At 39.1% G+C, this 22,197-nt stretch overlaps 1 protein-coding gene across 1 annotated transcript in view; it reads left to right on the top strand.

The window, feature by feature from the left end:
• The window catches only part of MYO3B (myosin IIIB), a 193,368-nt gene that overhangs the window by 4,377 nt on the left and 166,794 nt on the right, over nt 1–22,197 (top strand). The window contains exons 2-3 of the mRNA XM_059475789.1: nt 5,296–5,361; nt 5,563–5,599. Coding sequence (XP_059331772.1) covers nt 5,355–5,361; nt 5,563–5,599 — 44 coding nt within the window. The 5' untranslated portion in view covers nt 5,296–5,354. The remainder of the gene's footprint in view (nt 1–5,295; nt 5,362–5,562; nt 5,600–22,197) is intronic.

The raw sequence follows: 22,197 nt of genomic DNA, 5'->3' as shown, positions 1-22,197 counted from the left end.
GGTGGGAGTCGCGCCTCAGCCGAGAGGGGCTTCGAAATGGCGTTCGCCATTCGCCTTGCGGTCCTCTGGCGCTCAGAGCCGGGCAGGGGTTGTCACTTCTCTAGCGAGTCGCTATTGGCAGGGCTTAGTGTCGCCGGGAGCCGGTCTTGGCCCCAGCGAAGTCTGCTCTCAGCCCCGCGGACTTAGGCGGGGAGGGAGGTGGCCTCAGCCCCGCTGAGCTGGGTTCTGGGCGCTCTGGGGACACGGGCGGCGCCTTGGGAGCGCTGCTGCCGAGGCTGTGCGGGTACCCCGCGTCCGGGGGGGCCACCAGCTGTACCTGTTTTTCCAAAATCATAGGTGAGGAATGCTCAGGAAAAAAAACTTCCATGATTATAAATGGCCGAAGATACTACAAGGCAAGAAGTAAGTAGGCGTGACACGGGATTCAGGCCCATCGGGACAAGGCCATGAATAACTGAAGAAAAGTTTCTGTAAGTTCCCTAAATAGATCTAGCTCTAGTGTATAGTATTTCCTTAAGCGACCTATAGTAACTAGTGGACCATAATATATTGCAAATACTATGATAACGCTTGATAAATTCATTTAAGCAAATCTTCCTCCTGGGTACATACAGGTATGCAACTATTAACAAAAGAAAGGAAAGGTACTGTTATCCATAGACAGTGCTGCACGCAGACTGAGATAAGGCTAACTTAAAATGTCTTCCTATTTATTTCTCTGAAGTGGTGCAAGTAGTTTTGTGAATACAAATTTGATTTTAGTTTTCATTTTTAAAAGCTAGGTTTTCTTACTTCATCTGCCCCTTCAAAAGCTGCACTCTGCAATTTCAATTTCATTGCACTGGAAACCAAGGATCAGTGTTTTGACGTTTTCTGCAGTTATTATGTGGAAAATTATGTTCTTGTACAGAAATTTCAGTTAGCGTGATGTATAGCAATAGAGGTTACTGTCAGCAAGTTAGATGCAGTTACTGAGTATTTTTCTGTCAAAAGTTCTAAATTGTATCTTAACATACTGTGGGGTCTTGCAAAATATGCTCTGAAAACACATAAAATCCTTTTTCAAGTCCCTTTTTATATTCCCAAGTTGACGTCCAGCTCATTCTTATGTCAAATTCAAATTGTAATGCAGTTAATATTCCAGCTTTATATAATTTATTCCTTCAAATGTTAATCCAAGTTGGTGTTAATTATTGACACTGTAACACAAGAATTAAAATAGAGTTCACCCAAGTTTTATTCAAACAATAAAAATGGCTTGAGCCAAGCAGAGCTATTTTTCCTTTGGGCTAAGATTTTCATATAGTAATCTGGTTAGGAGTCAAGGTTTCTGAAAGCCATTTCAGACCCTTTTAATAATGGAAGTCAGTTTAAGTGCAAATGGATTGTTTAAGAAACAGGGAGAATGTGAAGTTCTGTGCTGACACGTGCTGCTTGGTGGTGTTCCATGGTTAGGAAGCTGTGGGAACATTATTTGCAGCACTGTGTGTGTGCACATTGGAGAGAGGGCCACTGGGAGATTCCTTCCTCAGCGTTGTGTGCTGCCTGTTGGTGTGTGTGCAGAGGAGGTGAATTCCCCAGTACCACCCCAAATCCTCGATGTGAAGAAGTACTGTATCTATATTATTGACTTTCTAACTGCAGAGAAGAGGATTTAGTTAGCAAAGCTATGCCTGTTTGGTTGCTTTAAGAGCTTGCAGGACTGGTTTTGCAGTGCTTTTGCCAAATGCTTTCTCAAAAAAAAGTTCATTGGACAAAGACAATGACTCTTGCTGTGCTAATGCCTGGAGAGGCTCACTAACAGGGGACTCCTGAGCGCAGGCTGTCTGGGGAAGAGAAACATTTTGTGTTACAAAGACAGAAGTTACTGTCATTACCAGCCTTCTGGCCAATGAGAAACTGGAGGAGAAGAGGGTAATGAATGAAGTGCTGATGCACTGTGCCATGCTGTGAGAGTAATCAAAGAACATTTGTGTACAGGAAGGGGGTTTGAAGTCCTGAAAGTCATCGTGAGGGTTTACTTTTGTTCTGCTTAAAGATTTGGGTTTTACTGTTTGGGTTTTTTTTTAACCTAGCCCTAGTTTTAAGTTATCATCTGAACACACTTAGTGAGATACATTCTGTGCCTGTAGCTTCTCTTTCATTAGTTTTTCCAAACTTACTGCCCCTAGAAATGAATTCTCATGAGCCTATTTATCAGTAACAGAAAAGGAGAAGGAGGAAAAAAGCCTCATACAAACCCTGAGCATAACTGGTCAGGTGAACACTAAACTTTTTACCAGTCTACAGCTGAACTTCAGTAATGGAGAGAGCCAGGGAACAGAGGGATGTCTTGTGCTTGATTGCTGTAGGGAAGTTGGGAATGCTCTGCACCTGCAGGAAGAATCAGCACTTCATTCAGTAGGAATTGTTCTTTTTGTTTCTGTTCTAATTGTGGTGAGTTTAAACTCAACTGTACTGCAGCAGAATAACCAAGCTGCAGTGGGGCTGGCAATCATCCAGGACACAAGTTCAGAGTGACATTTTTAGTAAAGACTCCTGTATTACACGTGAAAATATGGAGGCATATTCCTCATAGTGCTAAGGAATATCCTTGAGGAATCCAGCATGATGACTCATTTGCTGTGATAGATTCTGTCTCTGCTGCTTGATAAAGCCATGTTGCTCCTGGAATGGAGAGGGGTGGTAGGAAGAAGGTAAGGGAGCTGCAGCAGGAAAATCTAAAAGGACACAGTGAGGGTGATGTCACCTGGGGAGTTACAGTGTACAGCTGAGGGAAACATCCATTCCTCTATGGACAGTGGGGTGACTGCTCGTCAGGTAGAAATGGAGATGGATAAATAAAATGCATTAAATCAATCTTCTGCTAGTTCCTTCCTAACTTGTTCTGCTTTTCATCCATCTTTCACATCTCTGCACAGCTCTTGTTTTGAGAGTTGAACATGTGACATAAATAGTGAAGAAACACAGCACCACATCAGAAATCTGGAAAATAATATGACAAACTTTTGTTGTTTATTTGTGCAAAATCGCTGGAAGGAATTTCTCCCTCTCTGGGAAAGAGAACTTCTCTGAATAATGCATTGTGTAGGGCCATACATGCTTCCCTGCTGCCAAAGCTGAAAAGCTGTGTGGCAGTAGCTAGAATGGCACTGCTCTGGGATAAATGACTGCCAGTGTAAGGCTGAGCTTTTCCATCTGAGTGCCATACAGTAGGGAAAGGCTCTGCTGAGCACAGCTGGGAATTGGCCTGTGGTGAGGGGGGAGGCAGTGACGTTTTTCATTTGCTGGTGGTGCTGCTTTGTAAGGAACAAGTTGTGTCATGGCTTCTTGCTGACTGGTCCTCTTTTCTCCATCCCTCACCTAGTGTCTTCCTCAGACATGGCCTCTATCCTGCTGTGTGGAGAGGGAGTACTGACACTGTATGTGGATAGAGACGTTTGCAGAACTACATGTATGAAAACAGTGGACTAAGATAATTTTACAGTATTTCTTATGAAATAGATGAAAATTCAGGAAAATTTATTCATCTCCTGAAGCATGGTAGCATACTGACTATGGAGAGAAGTGCATTCAGTACACAGGGGATTGTGGAATATGTTCAGCCCACTTGAAATAATGGCATAATTACTGCTATCAGTCTCTTCAGCTGCTTTCCTGATATTCTGCATGGACTTTTTTTGTTTTGCTTTGACCTTTCTCACATCACATACCCTTTCCAGAATTTTCAAGAAAATTTCATCTCCTTCAGGCTTATGCCCCTACTGTGGCAGAAATAATAGTGATTCATTTACCCCTCTGATTCACAGAGCAATGCTTGCAGTAACCCCTGGAGATTTCTGTAGTTGGCAACCTGAAACACTTGAAAGGGATGTAATTTTCAGATGGGTCAGTGTTCATGGCTGAAAGCTTCAACAATATATTAAGCTGGGCATTTTGATGAAAAAAAATAAAAATTACTTGTATTTAATCTGAGCAGAATTACTATTCCTGCACTGTGTGCAATGACTGAAAATAGTGTATTAAATACACTATTTAATACACTATTAATACTCTATAAAGCAGATAGTATCTCTGTTAATAAACACATGCTTCCTGCCTTGTATGTATCTGAAACTAATATTAATCTCTGTAATTCAGGAACTGATTGTTCATCTTCCTTTGTGTCTAAAGGTGGGAATCTGCCACTTTACTTTTGGCTGCCTGTGATTCAAACCAGTAGGGAGTTGAGATTAAGGTATAAGAAAGAAAGGTGAATTCCAAGTAAGGGGAAGTATTTCAGTAAGGAAGTTAAATCTTTTGATTCCAGTTTCCCAGAGGCACCATGCAGACAAAGACTTTCTTTTCCTGAGTGATGCTCCCCTCCAGGCTTCACATGCTGGTCTTATTTTCTCATTGTGAATGTTGGTGTAGACGTCCAACTTCCATGTGGACATTCACATTTGTGTACTTAAGATGAGTCCTGTGTCTCCCACCCCTAGAATTAGGAACCTAACATTTAGATGGAACAGTATGAAGTGCCTGGACAGATAATGCAATTTTCTGAATGCTGTGCTAATAATTAGTGTCTGCTTCATGGCATTGAAAGTGATAATAAGAATGCTGCACAACAGAATACAGAGGAACTAGAAAATTCTCTCTTAGGAGATATTGACACCAATTTATCCTCTCTTCGTCCTGGCAAGGTTTTTTATGTTGGTTGGTACTTTCTAGTTACTATCAGCAGTATCCAAAGACACAAAGTTATGTGAAAGAAGTTCCAGCCTTTGCCTAGATATCTGTTGCTTTCATTCCTGTTGTGCTGTGCCATATTAAAAGTTAATTGGATGACCCAATTTTAAACCTGAAATACAGTATGAACCTAGAGACTGTATCAGTGCAGTTGTAAGTTGCTTGAGGAGCACATCTACAGTGGTACAAAAAGCTGGAGGCCAAAATAGAGTGTTGGAAGCACATTAGCAATTAATGACTGAAAAGAGAGGTGACCAGTGGAGTGGGAATGTGTACAGCCACCATATAATAAAAATCAGATTTTTCTATTTTAGTGAAATTCTACATTGGGAGAGACTGGTATGACAACAGTTTTAAGGGCCTGTGTTCATCATTCCCCTACATTACAATAAAACACCATTCTGCTTCTTTCCATGTGCAATTTAGTGTTCAAAATAGGTCAACTGAGCTAAGTTTCCTTTACAAACTAACTCAGACTGTAAGCTTTGTATTTCTGTTTCATTCATCGTGTGCTTTTAAGGCCTCCTCATGTTCTTGTTAATAATTCAGCTTTGCCTATTCTAGGTTTATGGCTCAGAGAGACAGTACATTTTGCTGGCTTGAGCATATGGCTAACAGGAGCTATGTCAGGTGAGGAATTCAACCTTTAGTTTTTCACCTATTCTTTTTTGTTGTTAGTCAGCTTTGGAATAAAATTATAATGCAGTCAGGTTTGTACCAACTGCTAGCTTGGGCAGCCTGTTAACTTTGAAATATCTGGAAAAATGCCAGAGATCTCAAATGTCTTGAAGACTGTCAAGCCTTGGCTTTTTATCTTTCTTGTTGCAGCAGATGAGAACACAGCAAGTCCTGAAGCAAACCAGTTTAGGTAAGAAAGTTTTTAAGTGTCATCACCTGTGGCACCCTGGAGAAAAACTAAGTGTGTTGTTCTGACTTACTTCCACAAAATAGACAAATTCTTGTCTCGTTCTGCTGACAAGTCATAATTGTCTTAGAGATGTCAGCTGGTAGCTGGGGACTGTTTCTCTGCTTGGAGCTGTATTTATTAATTTGCTTTTTGGGTTTTTTGTTTTGTTTTTGTTTTTTGTTTCTCATGTAATGAAGTTAAGCTAGTGAGCCAGGCAAAATAGCTGATTCCTAATTTCATCTTAATGCCAAGAACACTGTGAAAGTTATGGAGAACATGTAATTAAATCTAACAGTTACTGACAGTTGTTGCTTTGCAATGAGGCCTTCATACTTTCCTGTATGCCCACTTTTTTCTGTACCAGCCCAGCTATACTTGATAGGTTGCACTAGAGGTGTAATTGCATTTCTGAACACTCCCTAAGGGTAGAACTGCCCATGCAATTTTGGGCTTTTCCAGCCCTTCTCTTTCCAGTGCTGTTCAGAAACTGCTTGCTGAAGAGAGACTTTTGGACTGAGTGGTCTGTGGCATGATGAATACAAATCTCTGTGACTGGTGAAATTCCTTGGTATGGTTTTTAGGTAACTCTTTAGTCCCACCTCTGAGAGGAAGTTCAATGCTTAGTTTCTACAGGCCTTACCTGTTGTCTTCCTTCAAAAGAATGATGGTTATAAACCACACCTTAAAGGCTATTAGTTTTGACTTAGGAGTTTGTAGTGTTGACAGTTATGATGTGGGGCAGTGCCTAGAATATTGGAGGAGGAATATACAGCCTTGATACAGCCTTGATACAATAAGAAAGGATGGATTGTGAAGGGTGCAGCCAGTAGAGCTTTCATTATAAGTCCTGTCTGAAGAATTGACTCATGGTATACCTTTTCCTGCTTGGATTCTTTGCCAAAGAAATAAAATGGTAGCTTTCTTTCTTATCAGGATTCATGGCTCTGTCAGTGTCAACCTATTGTGAAATGTAACCTGGGGATTTCATTATCAAAAATTTTTAAAAGCAGAATCAATTCACTGAAAATATTAATGCTGTAGGTACTAATTTCCAGCTAAGGAATTTCACATTGTAAGTGTTAGCTCTATCTAAAAAAGCCCATTCTTGTATGTATGTGTAGTAACAGGAATAGCTCTTGTGAAGTCGTTGTGATAATGGAGCTAATGACAGCACAGTTGGCACTGTTGTGCTGAGGTGATCTCCACCCTTGCAAGACAAAATCTAGTTAGATTAGCACAATTTTTGCAGAGATAGACAGTTATCCATATGTATAAAAGATTTGACTCCTGTTAGCTAGCAGATGCCTGTGTCCTTGACAAAGCTGTTTTTGCAAGGTAGATATATCTATAGAATGCACAGTGATTTCTAGTATATGCCCCAGGTTCTTCTCCAAAATACTTTGTGACTTGAAAACATATAAATGTGTTTTGGAGACTGTGTGGAGGATCTTGTGGGGTGCAGTGATGATTCCTTTACTGGTAAGGCTGCCTTAAGCCCAAGGTGAATCAGATTGTCATAGTACCAAGTAAATCTTCTACTCTATCCTTGACACAGTTCTGACTCTACGATGGAGGCTGTTCTGAACTTGTAGGTATGCAGATGTGCCTTACCTTGGCTGTCTTCCCAGCCTTTCCTCTTTCTTACATTTGGACCCAGGTCTCAAATAGAGCTTTTTAACTGCAGTCCTGCATCTCCTTGTTCCGGGTGTTCTATCTTCTACTTGTGACTTTATGGAGATAGACGGTTTTTACAGAACAGTTTTTAGGAGGACTCTGTGTCACAAATAAACAGCATATTGTAAATGTTTTGGTAAAGGCTTTATAATATCCCACAGTGGGGGAGGTATCTTGCAAAGGGGAGGTCACTTCTTTTACCATGGGCAGCTTAAGGACAGCTGTAAGCAGACACTAAATAGAGATTTGAGATTCATATGGAAGTGATGTGTTGCATGTAAAAATAGGTAGAAGGTAGATGCGTCTCTGGCACTTTTTTGTGGATAATAAAGGAAAATGTAGAAATATTTAAGGAACATTTTCTCATGGCACTGAAATCTGAAACAACAGCAAATGGTGCTTAAAACAGTTTGGAAGAGTGCTGTCTCCACTCATTATGATTTCCTAGGTAGCTACAGAACTAGAACAGTGGTCCTGATCCCAAAGAGAATCTTGTCTTTGCACTTGACTGCTTCTTAGAAAAAGAAAATCCCATCCAGTGTTTTGTTTCCTAAATACCTCCCTGCACAAGCAGAATTTACTGAACTCTTCCAGGTGAAAAGTTTCCTGATTTCTAGTAGTATTCTCTGCTACTTCTACCCTTACCTTAGGCATTGTGCAAACGTGACAGAAAGAGAGAAATGGTTCATGGAAGTTCACTGTAAGAATAATTTGTTCTATCAGTCTTTGGTGATCAATGCTGTTGAGAGTTCTCAATCTCGTCCATGGTCTTCCTTTTACTACTATTGTTACCCAGCCTGGCATGAACAGAAGGGTGGAAATGAACTGTAATTAATTTGGGCCTGAAAGACATACAGGACAAACATTTTCAGTAATTCTCTCCCTCTCTCTTTCTCCCTCTCTCTTTCACTCTGTCTCCTTTTTTTATTGTTTGTAAGCATGTACAGAATATATACAAAATTTTGACACAAAGTAAGAATTACTATGAACAAGAAAAAATGGAAATGGAGAAGTAGCTTAGTGTGGTGCAGTGATTTTTCAGAGTAAAGGTTTCCTATAGTACTAAGGCATCCTGAAGGTCAGTCCTCTGAACGTACCAAGACTGGCTGATGGTAGAAAATTATTTTCATGAAATGCTTAGCAGCTCACTGCAGATTTTGCAGAATCTGTCATCCTACTGAGGCATTTGTTTTAAAAAATATTTTTAAAAGCTGTTATTCCATATAGGTGAGGTTTTTTATTCAGAAAAAGGAAAAATTGTTGCGTAATTCTCTGTCCCAGTTACTGCATGCTTTTTAATATGTTAAAAAGTATTAAAGGCATATGCAGAGCAGATGCTGTCTTCAAGTTTCTGATCTGTAAATATGTTACTAGACAGTCTGGATGTGAATAATATTCACTGAGCCACTCTCTGCCATGGGACAATCCTGTCATGTTGTAGTATATCCATACAACTTGTCACTGAGCTATTTGATACATCATTCTGTTTGTTCTACAGAATTGGTATAAAATCTGTTCTGAAAGAAAAAAAATTAAAGAATTATTTCTGATATTGAAAGAATGCAATATTGCCTTTGATTGCAGTTTTTCTGCATAAAGAAGGAGGAGTTGTAAAACATGAAACATGTAGAGTGGAATGGCCTTTTCCGTGTTTCCTGGGGTATTTTTTACTCTGTTATTGTAAACCTACTGGAAGGATGAATGATAGATGCGAATAGTTCCGATTCCCTTGAAAGAAGAGGGCACGTTTGGTGCACATCTTGTTGTCTCCTCTTGTTCTCTCATCATTTCTGTCAGTTGTTACAGGAATGATCTTTATAACTTGTGTTTAGCCTGTGAAATGGATATAAAGACCTGTCAGACTACCTTTTCCAGTATATTTTCTTCTGAGGAAACAAACCCAACGTAAATGTCATCTGTGGTATGAGCAACTGTAGCGGATGGAGCATTGAATTAATGCTTCTGAGAGGCCAGCCAGGAGAGATGATGAGATAAATACAGTAGATATAGTACATAATTCAGAAAGCTTCCTGTGGTTGAAAATGAATTCAAGGAAAAAGAGTGTATCTTCAAAAGTCAAGAATATTTAAAAATCACTTTATCTTTTTTAGTTTTGGAAAATCGTTGAAAATAATTTGCAACTATGTTAATGAGGAAAATTCCCCATTAGTTAAATTAAAAGGATATTTTTCAGTTGTCAATCTTACATTGTTTTGTAATGAACATTTTATATATGCCAAAAGGTAAGCAATTTGCTTATAAGCTATATCTAGTATGGTGCCTCATGGTTTGTGGCAAAACACTGTCTTAGTGAAGAATGATTATAAACTAAACTGATTGCTGTATTGAACACTGTGAATATTGTCCTCAAATGAGGAGGAAGAACTGCTGTTAGATTAAGTGACTTGAATTTAACAACTGCTAATATGTAGGAAAGTGATGTTAGTGCAACTCCCTTGCTGATGTTTGTTTTATAGCTCCAGAAGCAATTTATATGCTGGCAGAAGGTTTGGAGGCTCTGCAGAAGTCAGCTAATGATAAACTAAAGAAATATGTGGGTGATTCATGTAAGGCTAAGCTGCTTCTCACTAGGGATAGTTTGACCTCTTTCCAGTTTCAAGAGTGAAGGCCTATGGTGTCTGACTGTAATAATAGATATTGTAATACAGAGAAATTAACTGATTTATTAGTTGGGCAAAAGGTGGTAATATGGTGATTTCTGATGGCTTAAGGTTGCTCAGCTGGGAACTTCACAGAATTCAGCAGCACTCCCAAGAAAATGTGTTTGGTTTCATGTTCCCTCATAGCAACAAATTGGCTGCTGTGAAAAGAACACCTGTTGACCAATGTGCCAAAAGGCCTTTGGAATAGAAGATTCATCTGCTGTTTGAGCTGGAAAGTGAGTGAGCTCTTTGTGACAGGCTGAAAGACTGGGGGTGAAATATATACAAGGAACACCTGAGAATGCAATTTTGTGTACTTGTTAAATCAGATAAAGTGCTTTCCCCATAAAAAGTTGTGGAGAAGAATGCACACCCTGCTTCCCCCTTCTTAAATTAGGGTGGTTTTTCCACAGGTAAAATTCTGTGTGCAGGGGCACATCTTTTGATATCTGATTAGTTCCACAAGAAGTGAAATGGAAAAAACAGCATTTTAGGCTTCGAGGTTATACTGTGGACAAGGCTGCAATGGTGGCATTTCCTCAAGGTGTGGTTTTTGATAAAGCTGTCTTAAAGTTTTGTTGTATTTGCCTCCCCATGCTGTGGTGTAGCTTTTATTCTTTATTTAATCTGAGTTTTCTGATCTTAATGATACCTTTGGAAAGATGCAGAAAATATAGTGGTAGCTTGAAGTTTTAATGGTGAAAAACTACTGTAAGTTTTGGGTGATGCATGTGTATAAACTTGATTTTTCTACCTGAAATATGGAGTCATCTTTCTAAGTAAATTTTAAATGTATCTAGTACTGTGTTGTACAGGAAAAGGAAATTATTAGGAATGGTTCAGGAGACATTCAGAATTAAATGAAGTAAAGATCTTTGCTAGTCCTTTACAGATAGAAGTGAGAAGGCTGTATTCCTCCTTATTAAAGTCTTGATGACAAATGAGTATGAATATTTCATTAGGCAGAAGAATACTTTGTTAGTGTTCAAACTTGATCCTGCTCTTGCATGAATTCCAGAGACACACAAATCAGAATAATTTTATCATTTCTGGCAAAGACTAATTTTGTTAAATAATACATACTGAATTGCCAGGTTTCTATAGGAGCTGTCTATTTATTAGAAGAAAGAAAATTATTACATTTGAAATTAGGATTTAGGAGAGAGGATTTTTTAAAAAGCTGTCTCTGAAATAAGGTTCTACCTTACAGTGTGACTTTTTCTGTAATTAAATATTGGTTGTCTAAATAATTACTTAGCTAAGAACAGAATGTCCTTATGGCCTCAAATGCTTGCTTATTCTGTGTGAAGGAGAAAAAGAAAAAAGTACGAAAAGGCGTTTGCTTGCCTTAAAATATTTGCATAACAAGTGCCATACTGTATTCCTTTTAATTTTAATTAATATTTTCTATAGACACAGTGTTACCATAAGGAACAGACAATAAATATTTAAGAGTCTGTGAACCCTAACAGTTATAACCAGGTAATGCTCTAGCATGTGCACCTTCATTTGTTTTCCTCTTTAGAAGGTGAAATATGTAGTGATCATGAGAAAAATGTATGTGGCCCATGTGTTAATCAGGCTCTTTGGTCTCACTGGTGTTGTGTCTTGATACACACTCAGGGATCTGTAGGTCTGCAGGTCTCACTACTCATTGGTTTGAAAAGTGTGCAAGGATTTGCATTTTCTGAGGGAGGCTAGCAGAAAAAAGGCTTGAGTAAAGTACCAGTGGGCAGTGTGGGCTGGCTGCCCTGGGGGATCAGAGGAGCCAGAGAAGGCAGCAGGGCCATGGGCCAGAGCTGGGGCATCCTGGAAGGACCACGGGCAGGCCCAGGCATGGCTGTAGGATAGCCTGCACAGGGACCAAGGAGAATAGTCTCTGGTTAAATGCAGCTTCCATGAGAAGTGCCCTGACACTGCAAGCTTTTGCCAAATAGCTGGGCATTATTCTGGGCTCATTGTTGTAGTCGATAAACTACATGCAGTTTTACATGCCGCTCTTGCTTCAGTCAGAGCTCACATGCCTGTCTGCTGCAGCTCTTTGGATTCATGAACACCTTCATTATGTCACAGGACAGCTCACTCAAGACTGTAGTCCTTCTGGCATGAATGACTTCAGTTGCTGACACAATCTTGTTAAGGATTAATTCTGGATTTTCAGTATTTTCCTTAAGTTCTCTACCAGTGACCTATTTAACTTTTAAATTTGCATGGTTGTCTCTTCATCTTTTGACAGTCACATTTTTTAAGTGTTTTCTTTGTACATGTAGTGAAACTCAAACCTGTAATGGATTTTGTTTTTATGTGGAGTACCATATGGCTTCTGATTTTGTGACATTGCACTGTACTTCCTTTCTACATCTGAATTAGCAAATACATCCACTGCTTTAGAGTCTATCATCTGAAAGATTTTTGCTTCCTTTTTCACTGGCAGTCAGTAGTTGAAGGTACAGAATGAACTGTGGCTTACATCTCCTAATTTTTTCTCCTCCCTTTTTATTCCTGGAATCTAGGAGGCCTTTGAATTATTTCTGAAATCACTGTAGATTTGAGGTCCTTGAAAGAGTTATTGTTCGGAGATCAAGTCCAGCAGAATGTAGCTTTCCCCAACCCATCTCTGTCGGATGGATTGTTTTTTCCCCCCTAAAGCTAAGACAAAATTTGCAGTTTCAAAATCATTATTCATTTGTAGCGTACCTTTCTCAGTAGTGATGAGAGCGAAGCAGCATGGGTAGTCTGGAACATTGTTCCTTAATGTTTGCAGTAGTACCTTTGCTTTGTTGCAGCATCCTTCAAAAATAGGATTGCATGCTAAACCACTGACTTCAGCAACATTCATTGTTATCACATGCAGCTTCTCTTAAAAGACTTAACTATGAGACACATCTTGATTCATTTTATGTGTGTGCTTAAAGGATGGTTGTGAATTTACAACATGACAAATGTGTAAAAAGTAAATGTGTCTGTAGACTTGCAGTCCATAGGTGCTACTGAACTACTTTCAGGCATCCAGCAACCCAAAATATTTCTTAGATGCTGTAAAGACAGTGGAGTTGCACAGGTCAGTGGAAAAACCAATAACTCAGTCTGAGATTATTTCCATTGCTGAAGAGGAATCTCTCTGGAATGCTAGTGAGACGCCCAGAGATTGCAAAGGAGTATGATTAGAGGATATTACCACTCATTTTACAAATTGGAAGAACAGATATAGAGACAAGTGAGAATTTTTTTCTGGAATACACACAAAAATATTCTATCTTGATACCTGGGCCCATTGCTGTACCATGCTTTCAGGAGCAGGTTATTCCACCTCCTGTTGCTTCCCACATAGTGGTTGTCTTCACTAATGTAAAAGTTGAGCAGACTGTAAGGTCCCCATGCCTCTGAGATAACATCCCATTTTAGAATTACTTCAGTTTTCATTAGTGAATTAACTAAACATATAAATATTTAAGACTATCTTAGGTGTCTATTACTACAGGAAATAAATAATTCATTATAGAGAATTACCTTTGTAAAATTGACAACACAAGGATATAAATCAGATATGACAATTTCCAAAAATGCAGCACAATATTTTGTTTTTGCTCAAACACCCTCAAGGAAATATCTTATTGATGCAAGCATTGTTTTTCTAAGCTGGGTAACAAACCTTCCATTATGTGAAGAGTAGTGATGGGAGAAAGTCCATTTACAGAAATGTGAGTATAGTAAAAATGTATTGACAGCTGGGACAATTCAAGGAATCTATATACAAAATGTAATTTCTGTTTGACATTGGAAAGGTTTTTGTGTAAATCTGTCAGACTACAAGCATCATTTTGAATGTGGTTTTATTTGCATTATTTGATATGCTTCTGCTTCTGTAGATTGGTTGAAATAAACTTTGTGCCTGCCAAAAGCTAGAGGAAAAAAGAACAAAAGTGAAACAAACAGGAAAAATTAAATTTTGATGACTGCGTGGCATTAAATAAAGGATTGAATACTCAGTGTGACAAATCAATGATCAAACTTTAAAGTGGGATGCTGAAATTCAGTGGGAGGTTTTGGTCACATAGCGTGTTTGAAGAAGAATGACGTAGCAAGGCAGGGCAGAAGATTAGAGGAAGGGGGATTCTTATCAGCCTTTTTGAAGGAAAATCAGCCTCTCTTTTCACAAAAAGACAGCATGCTGCAGAGATCAGGACAAGGGATTTAGAAAAGAGCAAATGTGTTTCAGAGTAAATGACTCAAGCTTGAAATGAGAGACTGGGAACTCCTGGTTATAGTAAAAAGCTGAGACTTTGAGATGTCAGGAAGCTGAGATTGAAGTCAAAACAAGATATCTGTTGTTTTTATTGTTTATGTTCCTTGCAATAGCTGAAGGGGTTTTCAGAAACCCTGTTAAGTCTGTGCATATATTTATTTCAGCTCACACATATGTTTAAAAATACCCTTGCTGTGGAGCTAAGAGGGTTTCAAGGCATGGGAGAAGAAGCTGCCAGCATGCCTCTGTGGCTAGCTGAGATAGTCTACAAAGTCACATGTCTGATGAGAGTAGCCAAAATGTACCTGCTTGGAGCTTCAAGGGACACTTAGAGCAAACCTTGGGGCTGCCTCTGCACTGGCACCTGGCAACAGCAGATGAGACTTCTGACAGGGCTGTTGCAGTGGGACATTGCTCTAATGTGTATAGTTGTAGCTTGTGATGTATGTGTAGGAGATGTACCTTTCAATGCAAGGTATTACTGTTGGAAGGTACTAGTTTGTCCAATTTATAAATAGAACCTGAAGCATATATAAAATATGATTTCTGCAGTACAGGAGGTGAGTTCTAGTCAAGAGTTCTCTGAACTCTTAGGATTGTATTTGAAATGTAGGCGCTATTTGAAATGCTATCTTGTAAAAGGAGCATCCTTATTACACTGCATCACTCACACTATATAAAGGTATCCTTGTTAATTGGATCATGTCAGTTTCTTTTTTGCTCATCTTGCTTTTATGGTGCTTCAAACTTTGTTCTTTTAGCAGGTACTCCTTGCTTAAACAGTAAGTTAGGAACTAGGGCTATTTGCAAAGGGTGTCCTTACTGAAGGGGAAATGACCCACTGTCATATGAAGTGATAGAAAATGGCTGAAGGTGAAACATTGTTAAATATGTAATACAGTAGATCCTGTTTCATATTGTCTGTGCAATCTAATCTACTTTTAGTCTGCCTTAACTGATATTTCAGTGCTGCTTTTGGTGACATACAACTGTTTTATCTCTTCTCTTTTTCTGTTTTTTTGAAGGGTATCACAAAACGTTTTTCTCTTTCGAGTTCTGAAACTTCACAGTACTGAATGCAGAGCTGTTACTTAAACTGAACAGTATGTATAAAAGAAAACTAAATAGCTGCTAATGAACTGCTAAAGGCTGATTATTCTAGGTCATAGTTACTGTACCCAGTGTGTGATACAGCATTCTTACCTGTCATATTTTCTCTTTGTAAAATAGCTTCAGGAATTCTCTTAAGTTTCTTCCAGACGATCTGCAGCAACCCAAGAGTTAATCTGGGGGAGAGGCTAGTTTGGTACTTTATTCTGTGTTTAAATTCTATTCTGGAAGTTCATGGACAATTTTGTTGTTATTAAATTGTTTCTCTTCAAGATCTCAGCTCTTGGAGGCATTAATCTCCTTCAAATCCCCTGAATCAGTAGGAATTGAAATAGATTAGTGATCCTCAGTGTGAAATAGCTGACAGGAGCAAGCTCTGAGAATTTTTGCTCCTGTTGGTATTGGCATCTATTGTTTCTCCTGGGGTGCTTGTATCTTTTCACTTAATAAGATAGTTGAGTATTTTGGTGGTGTGTTTTTGTGTTAGTGGACATCAGGCTTAAATGTCAATTGTGTAGACTTGTGTGATAAAGATAAATCAGATCTTTCTTATTGATGACCATATATCAGAAGGTGTAGTAAAGTGGACCAAGATCTGAATTGCTCTTCAAATTCATAAGGCCAGACATTTTACTGGATTACTCTCTGAGAGAATTGGAAAATTGCAGAATATTATTTGGTATTCCCAGTGTAGAAATGCATAAGCCAGGAAGATAAGAAAAGGTCCACCAGTAGTTACATAAGTATGTTAAGACATTATTCTTCTTGCTTTATCTTAATAAGAGGTAAGATCTCTTTTGGGTTCAGATCAGAAAAAAAAGTTGTTTTTATAACTCCCTGTAGAATAAAGCATTATTTAATAACATACACAGGTATAACAGCTCTGAGCTGCTTCTGTGTTTATCACTCTGTCTTTTTTTATCTGTACCCCCAAAATCCTAACTGATTTTCAAGTTTACTGTGAGCAGCAGTGGGTACTGGCATTGTCCAGCTACCTTTAGACAGTCACAGAATCACAGAATATACTGAGTTGGAAGGGACCCACAGGTATCATTGTGCCCAGCTCCTGGCCCTCCAGAGCACCATCCCCAAGAGTCACACCATGTGCCTGGGAGCATTGTCCAAATGCTTCTTGTACCCTGTTAGGCTTGGTGCTGTGACCACTTCCACAGGGAGCCTGACCACCTCTTAGGTGAAAGAGCTTTTCCTGATGTCCAACCTAAACCTCTCCTGACACAACTTCAGGCCATTCCCTTGGCTCCTGTCCCTGGTCACCAAGAGAAGAGATCAGTGCTGCCCCTCCTCTTCCCTTTGCAAGGAAGTTGTAGATCTGTGATGAGGTCTCCCCTCAGTCTCTCTTCTCCAGGCTGAACAGGCCAAGTGACCTCAGCTGCTCCTCATACAGCTCCCCTCAAGCCCCTTCCCCATATTTATTGTGCTTCTTTGGACATTTCTCTGTAGTTTAATACCTTACATTGTGGTGGCTAAAACTGCAGGACTGGAGGTGAGGCAGCCCCAGAGCAGAGCAGGACAATCCCTCCCTTGCCCAGCTGGCCACGCTGTGCCTGATGCCCACAGGACACACCTGACCCTCCTGGCTGCCAGGGCACTGCTGCCTCACATCCAGCTTGCCAGTGAGCAGGACCCCCAGGTCCCTCTCTGTGGCGCTGCTCCCCAGCACCTCATTCCCCAGTCTGTCTGTACATCCGGGGTTGCCCAATCCCAGGTGCAGAATCCAGCACTTTCCCTTGCTAAACTTTATATGATTGATAATTGCCCAGCCCTCTAATTTGTTGATGTCTCTCTGCAGGGCCTCCCTGACTCTGAGGGAGTCAGCAACTCTTCCCAGTTTTGTATCATCTGCAAACTTGCTTAGTATCCCAGTCCTGCCTCTTGTCTGGGAAGATGTCAAGCCAATTGCTTTGTGGTTTTGCCTTGGTCTTTGTTACAGGATTCAATGTACATGGCTATAGGCCCAGAAAGCATAACCCAAATGATACATTTATAATTTATTAAACTTAATTCTATAGAGCTTCTTCTGATAACTGCTCCTTGAAGATAGCTGCTGAAATAAGTTTAAAATAATGGACTTTCTCATATGCTTATTATTATTTTTGAAGCCTGTTAGAGGAGAGAAATTATGCAAATTGGTGTCACGCTAGGCTACTGCACACAAGCTGGTAATGCATAACAACTAGCTCACTGATGAAAATGCTTCACCCTAAGCAAGAAGTCATTGTCAGCACTAAGGGAGATTCTTCATATCATGATTAATAGTTTATTATTTTTCTTATGGATAAAAGAGAGTATCTCTACTTATTGAAATCTGCATTAGAATAAAACTGCTGTAAAATAAATCCTGGAGAATTATGGTGACGAATTATGATTGATTGCATTATACAATTAAGGTATATTGTGAAACAATAGGAAGATCCCTTCAAAATATTAAGTAGTTATTGCTCACTCTGTGTGAATGACAAAGTGGCTTTAAGTCTTCAGCTCCTGCTTGTAAAAGACTTGTTAAATAGATCAAGCTCAGTATCAATTAGTGTCACAACAATCTTTAGTATTAATGAAGTGAAGCTGTTAGGATTGGACCAATTTAGTTGTAGCTCCATGACTGCATATTAAGCTAACAGATACTACACACACTACTGTTGTCTAATACTGGGCATGAAAACCAGTGCATGAAACACACAGTTCTGTGCAGCATGGCTGAAACAAGCTCTCCCTGCGAGGAAGCTGGCTTGGTGCTGAAGAATTCTGATATGCTTAGCAGGACAGAAATCCAATATAAGATAAGCTGGTTTCAGAAAATAGGTCACTAATGTAAGGTTGCAGTTATTTTCTTCCAAAGTTTCTCCTACATCTGTCTTAGATTTCTTCTTCCTCGTCCATGCACAAAGCTTATCAAACTTTCTGATTAACACTGCAGTGAAGAGCCTGGTTTTGGTCTGTGGGTCACCATTCTGTTGCAGCCCTTCATCCTTCCATTTTAGCACTAACACATGCATTTTGTTTGCCCTGGTAAATTGCTACCAAAGGAGGCAGAGAAAACCTTCTCAGGTATAGATTTTTCATGCATGGGGAGTGTACCTGGTAGCCACCTGATCTGCCACCTGCAGTTTGTAACTGAATGGGGTCATGGGATTATAAGCTTTAGTTTAGTGCTGAGTTCACAGCCTGAGATGGAAGTGATGTGTTAGATGTTAGTTATTTGTAACTGCTTTAGTGTATTTAGCTTGTTGGAATTCTATTTCAATAGCTAATGTAAATAGCATTTCTGCAATAGGAGCACCAGTGATCAGAATTGATTGTTTGACCTGTTCTTCTTAACAGGCTTTCAGATATTTGGATCTGGTCTTGGAAAATAATTTCTGCTTAATAATGTTTAATTAATTTATAATGCTAAATGACTAGATACAGGATTTTATTCAGCATTTGGTCCTTGGAGTTGAAGATATGGAACTGATTATTAGCATTTAAATTAATGTATTGTAGCTCTGTGTGAATGACCAGGGACTTTATTTTCAGTGGTACTCAAGATTTCAATGGAAGTTTTTGTTGATTTCTGTTTTGTGACTTACCAATGGAGTTAGGAGTGCCTCCTGATCTGACACAGTCCTGCTGAAAAGACTGAAAATGCACACCCTGAGCTGGTCAGGGCCAAAGCTGTACTTGACCTTTACCTTTATGCATCCTGGATCTGTTTGTTTATGAAACTGGCTGGTCAGGGTAATGTATTCACCCCTTGCCCTGAGTAGTTTGATTTATATGGACAATACAAAAATGATCAAACGTTATTGGACAAAGGTTAATGTTGCTCTCATAAATATAAGGGTCCAACACAAGTTTACTTACAAACATTTGTAATGCAACACATTATTATGCAATGAATCTAAATGAAAACATGTGCTGGGTTGTCTGGACTAGGCACATATGTATTTCCTACCATACATTTTCCAGGATATTAATGAAGAGTTTTCTGGTTTAGATTCAAATATTTGATCCAAAAATTTGAGTTAAGGTTATGATCTTAGAAGCACCTTCACTTCAGAACTGATTTAGGAGTGGTGGTATGAATTTTTACCATTTGACTAGAGTGTTCTTTGTTCTCTTTATTTCTAGAGGACTAGGTGACATTTAAATTTCTGTGCCATGATGGTCAGTAGCTGGTTTCATGGTCAGGAAGCATAGACAAGACAAGGGGGCAAATAATCACAATGCTTTCATCAGAGCTGGCGTCCAGACACAATCCATTGCCACTGGTCGTCACTTAACTCTGGCTCTGTGGCTAATACTGCAGGTGTAAAAGCCTGGAGTATCTAGTCCATCCATACAAAGGAAACAAAAGAAGAGAAAATAATGAAGATACTACTGAATTTAAAGGACTTTATGTAGACAAAGAGAATGTATGTAAGCACAAATAATAAAAACTTTAAGTTAGAATATGTGGAAAGAGAGAACATGTATTCCCACTTATGTTCTTTCTGTTTCCAGTTTGAGCACACAGAGTTGATTTCATGGCTTGTGTATTCAAGTGAGACTTGTTCTGTGAACTGAATTTAGCTGGAGTGTTCTCAGAGATCTGCCTTTCATCTATAAATAACAGCAGTTCTATTCTGGTTGTCTTGTTCTGTGCCTTATGTTTGCCTAGTGAAAATATGTGATCAGCTAAAGTATGGTTCTTTTTTTGTTTATAAGTTTTATAGCATCAATAATAGCTTTTGAACATGCTTTTCTCCTTCATCTTCTTCCATCATTAACTTTCATCTCAAAAAAACTATCCACAGCACATTCTGCAGTCTCTCTTTCTGGGTTCAGCTGAGAACAGTTATAGGATGGTGTCTTCATAGATTTTTTTTGTATGCTTAATTTCAAGATATTGACATTCTCTTTGTTTTAAAGTAGCCAGTGAGAAATAGCAGGAGGAGAGTAGCAGAGGATGCTGTTCTGACTATTGATTTTCTTGTGCCTTTTGTTGGTTCATTAATTCCTCTAACAATTGCTTCTGAGGTAGCTGTCTGTGTGTGACCCCTACTAGCCAGCAGAATAGGGTCTGTCATGGCTAGGTGAGGCTGTAGCTAATAATGTCAACTTCACCTTCTGAATTCTTCTGCCAAGGAGTTACAATTTAGTGTCCTGGCAGCAGTACTGAGTTCTCTGCAAAGAGTGAAATACCTTACTTTTGAATATGTCATTGTTACTCTTCCACAGTGCATGTCAATGCCAGAAGTGCATTTGCACTGCATTTACTGAAGCCAGCTGTTTCATGAGAGAGACAAGAGGGCTGAGACAAATGGAACATTGCAGAGAGGAGCCCTGTCTATGTGTTATTTGTATGGAAGCAGGATTTTCACTACTTTCACTGGTATTGGCTGGTATTGCTATCATGTCCCTACCAGCTATAAGAGAACTCACAACTCTCTAGTACTGCGTATCATGATTGTTAGAAAGCACCAGGCTGAAGTGAGACTCTTACTAATTCTGCAATCTCTGTAGATAATGCCTCTTGCTGTAAGTAGAAGAGGGTGCATTTTGGAAAGCAGAAGGGGTTCACTGTTGTGTGTAGGAGTTGAGTGAAGCGGTAGTGAAAATAGAACAATAATTGTAAAGCTGTTTCTCTGGCTTGTGAGTCCCTTTTCTTCCTGTAATTTTTGAGGAGGAGAGCTGTGATAATGAATTTGTGAGGAGAAGTTGCTGATTTTATTCCAGTTGTAATTATCTCATTAACAATATCTGCATGTTGAATATAGAGTTTGGAATTTTTTGTTTTGTTTTCACAACCTAGGCACGAGTATCACAGTAGAACCTCTGGGACGCCACGAATTTTTCTAGATGGCTTTTCTGAGGCTGTTTAGAGCCATGGAATACAGTTGAAAGGCTGTGGTTCACAGATGGAAAAGTGATTTGTGCACTGTCTGTAACCTATACTTTTTTTATGGTATCTTATATGATGTACATAATACATGTAGTCACTTTATCATGAGGATACTGATAAGGGATGATAATATCCAGTCATTGATTCTAATGTTGATCTTCAAGAAAAGTATTTTATTTAAAAGTAGAAAAATGTTGCTTGCACATTTTCCTGACTGCCATTTAAGTTAGTCTGTCATGCCTGGTCTGATTTAATTTGTTCTGACCGTAAAGGTTTACAAAATAGAAGTATTCAGGTGTTATGAGAGAATCATGAAATTTACTTTGATGGGGAATATCTCTTTTCATGGATAAAAGAAAGAAACGGTGTCAGTGGCTGAAGCCTATTAAGAAATATTTGTCTAATCCTATTGTTTGTCTTGGTTGGTCAGCTTTTTCAAGATTTAAGTTACTCTCTCTTAGAAGAAAAAAATCATGCTCTCTGTCCCTCAGAGCAGCTTGAGTAGACTCCATCAGGTTGGCCTTGTGCTTTCATTCTGCCTTTCCCCAAGCGTGCAAAACAGGGTAGAGCACTAGGGGTTTGTTGGTGGCATGTAGTCCTGCCTCAAATTGCATAAACATGTGCAGTCCCAAATAGCTTTGTCTAATATGTTCCCTAGCCAGTAGAGTTAATTGCCAAAATGTAGTTTTTTTTAGTATCTGGTGTTGTCTATTTTGCTTTCCTAGAAGAAACAAATTTAACTACTGAGAAGTTTTCTATAACTGATGGCAGAAATATTTGTAATTGGTAGGTCTCTAATATGTTGAGGCTTCTTCTGGGGAGGGTACTGCTGAGTTTTTTACAGATAGAAGCCAATCTTTATACATCATTTCAAAGCCCAGAGCTATGTGAGGCCTTATGTGAGGGGAGTAAAAGGAGAAGTTTTTTCATAAATAAATTTCAGGTGCAATATTTTAGTGTTAAGGTCTTCTGAATGTATTGTTGT

The sequence above is a fragment of the Ammospiza nelsoni genome, chromosome 7 (genome assembly GCF_027579445.1).
Source record: "Ammospiza nelsoni isolate bAmmNel1 chromosome 7, bAmmNel1.pri, whole genome shotgun sequence".
Lineage (NCBI taxonomy): Eukaryota > Metazoa > Chordata > Aves > Passeriformes > Passerellidae > Ammospiza > Ammospiza nelsoni.
The sequence above is the reverse complement of the archived record's forward strand: the minus strand, read 5'-3'. Positions and strand labels throughout refer to the sequence as shown.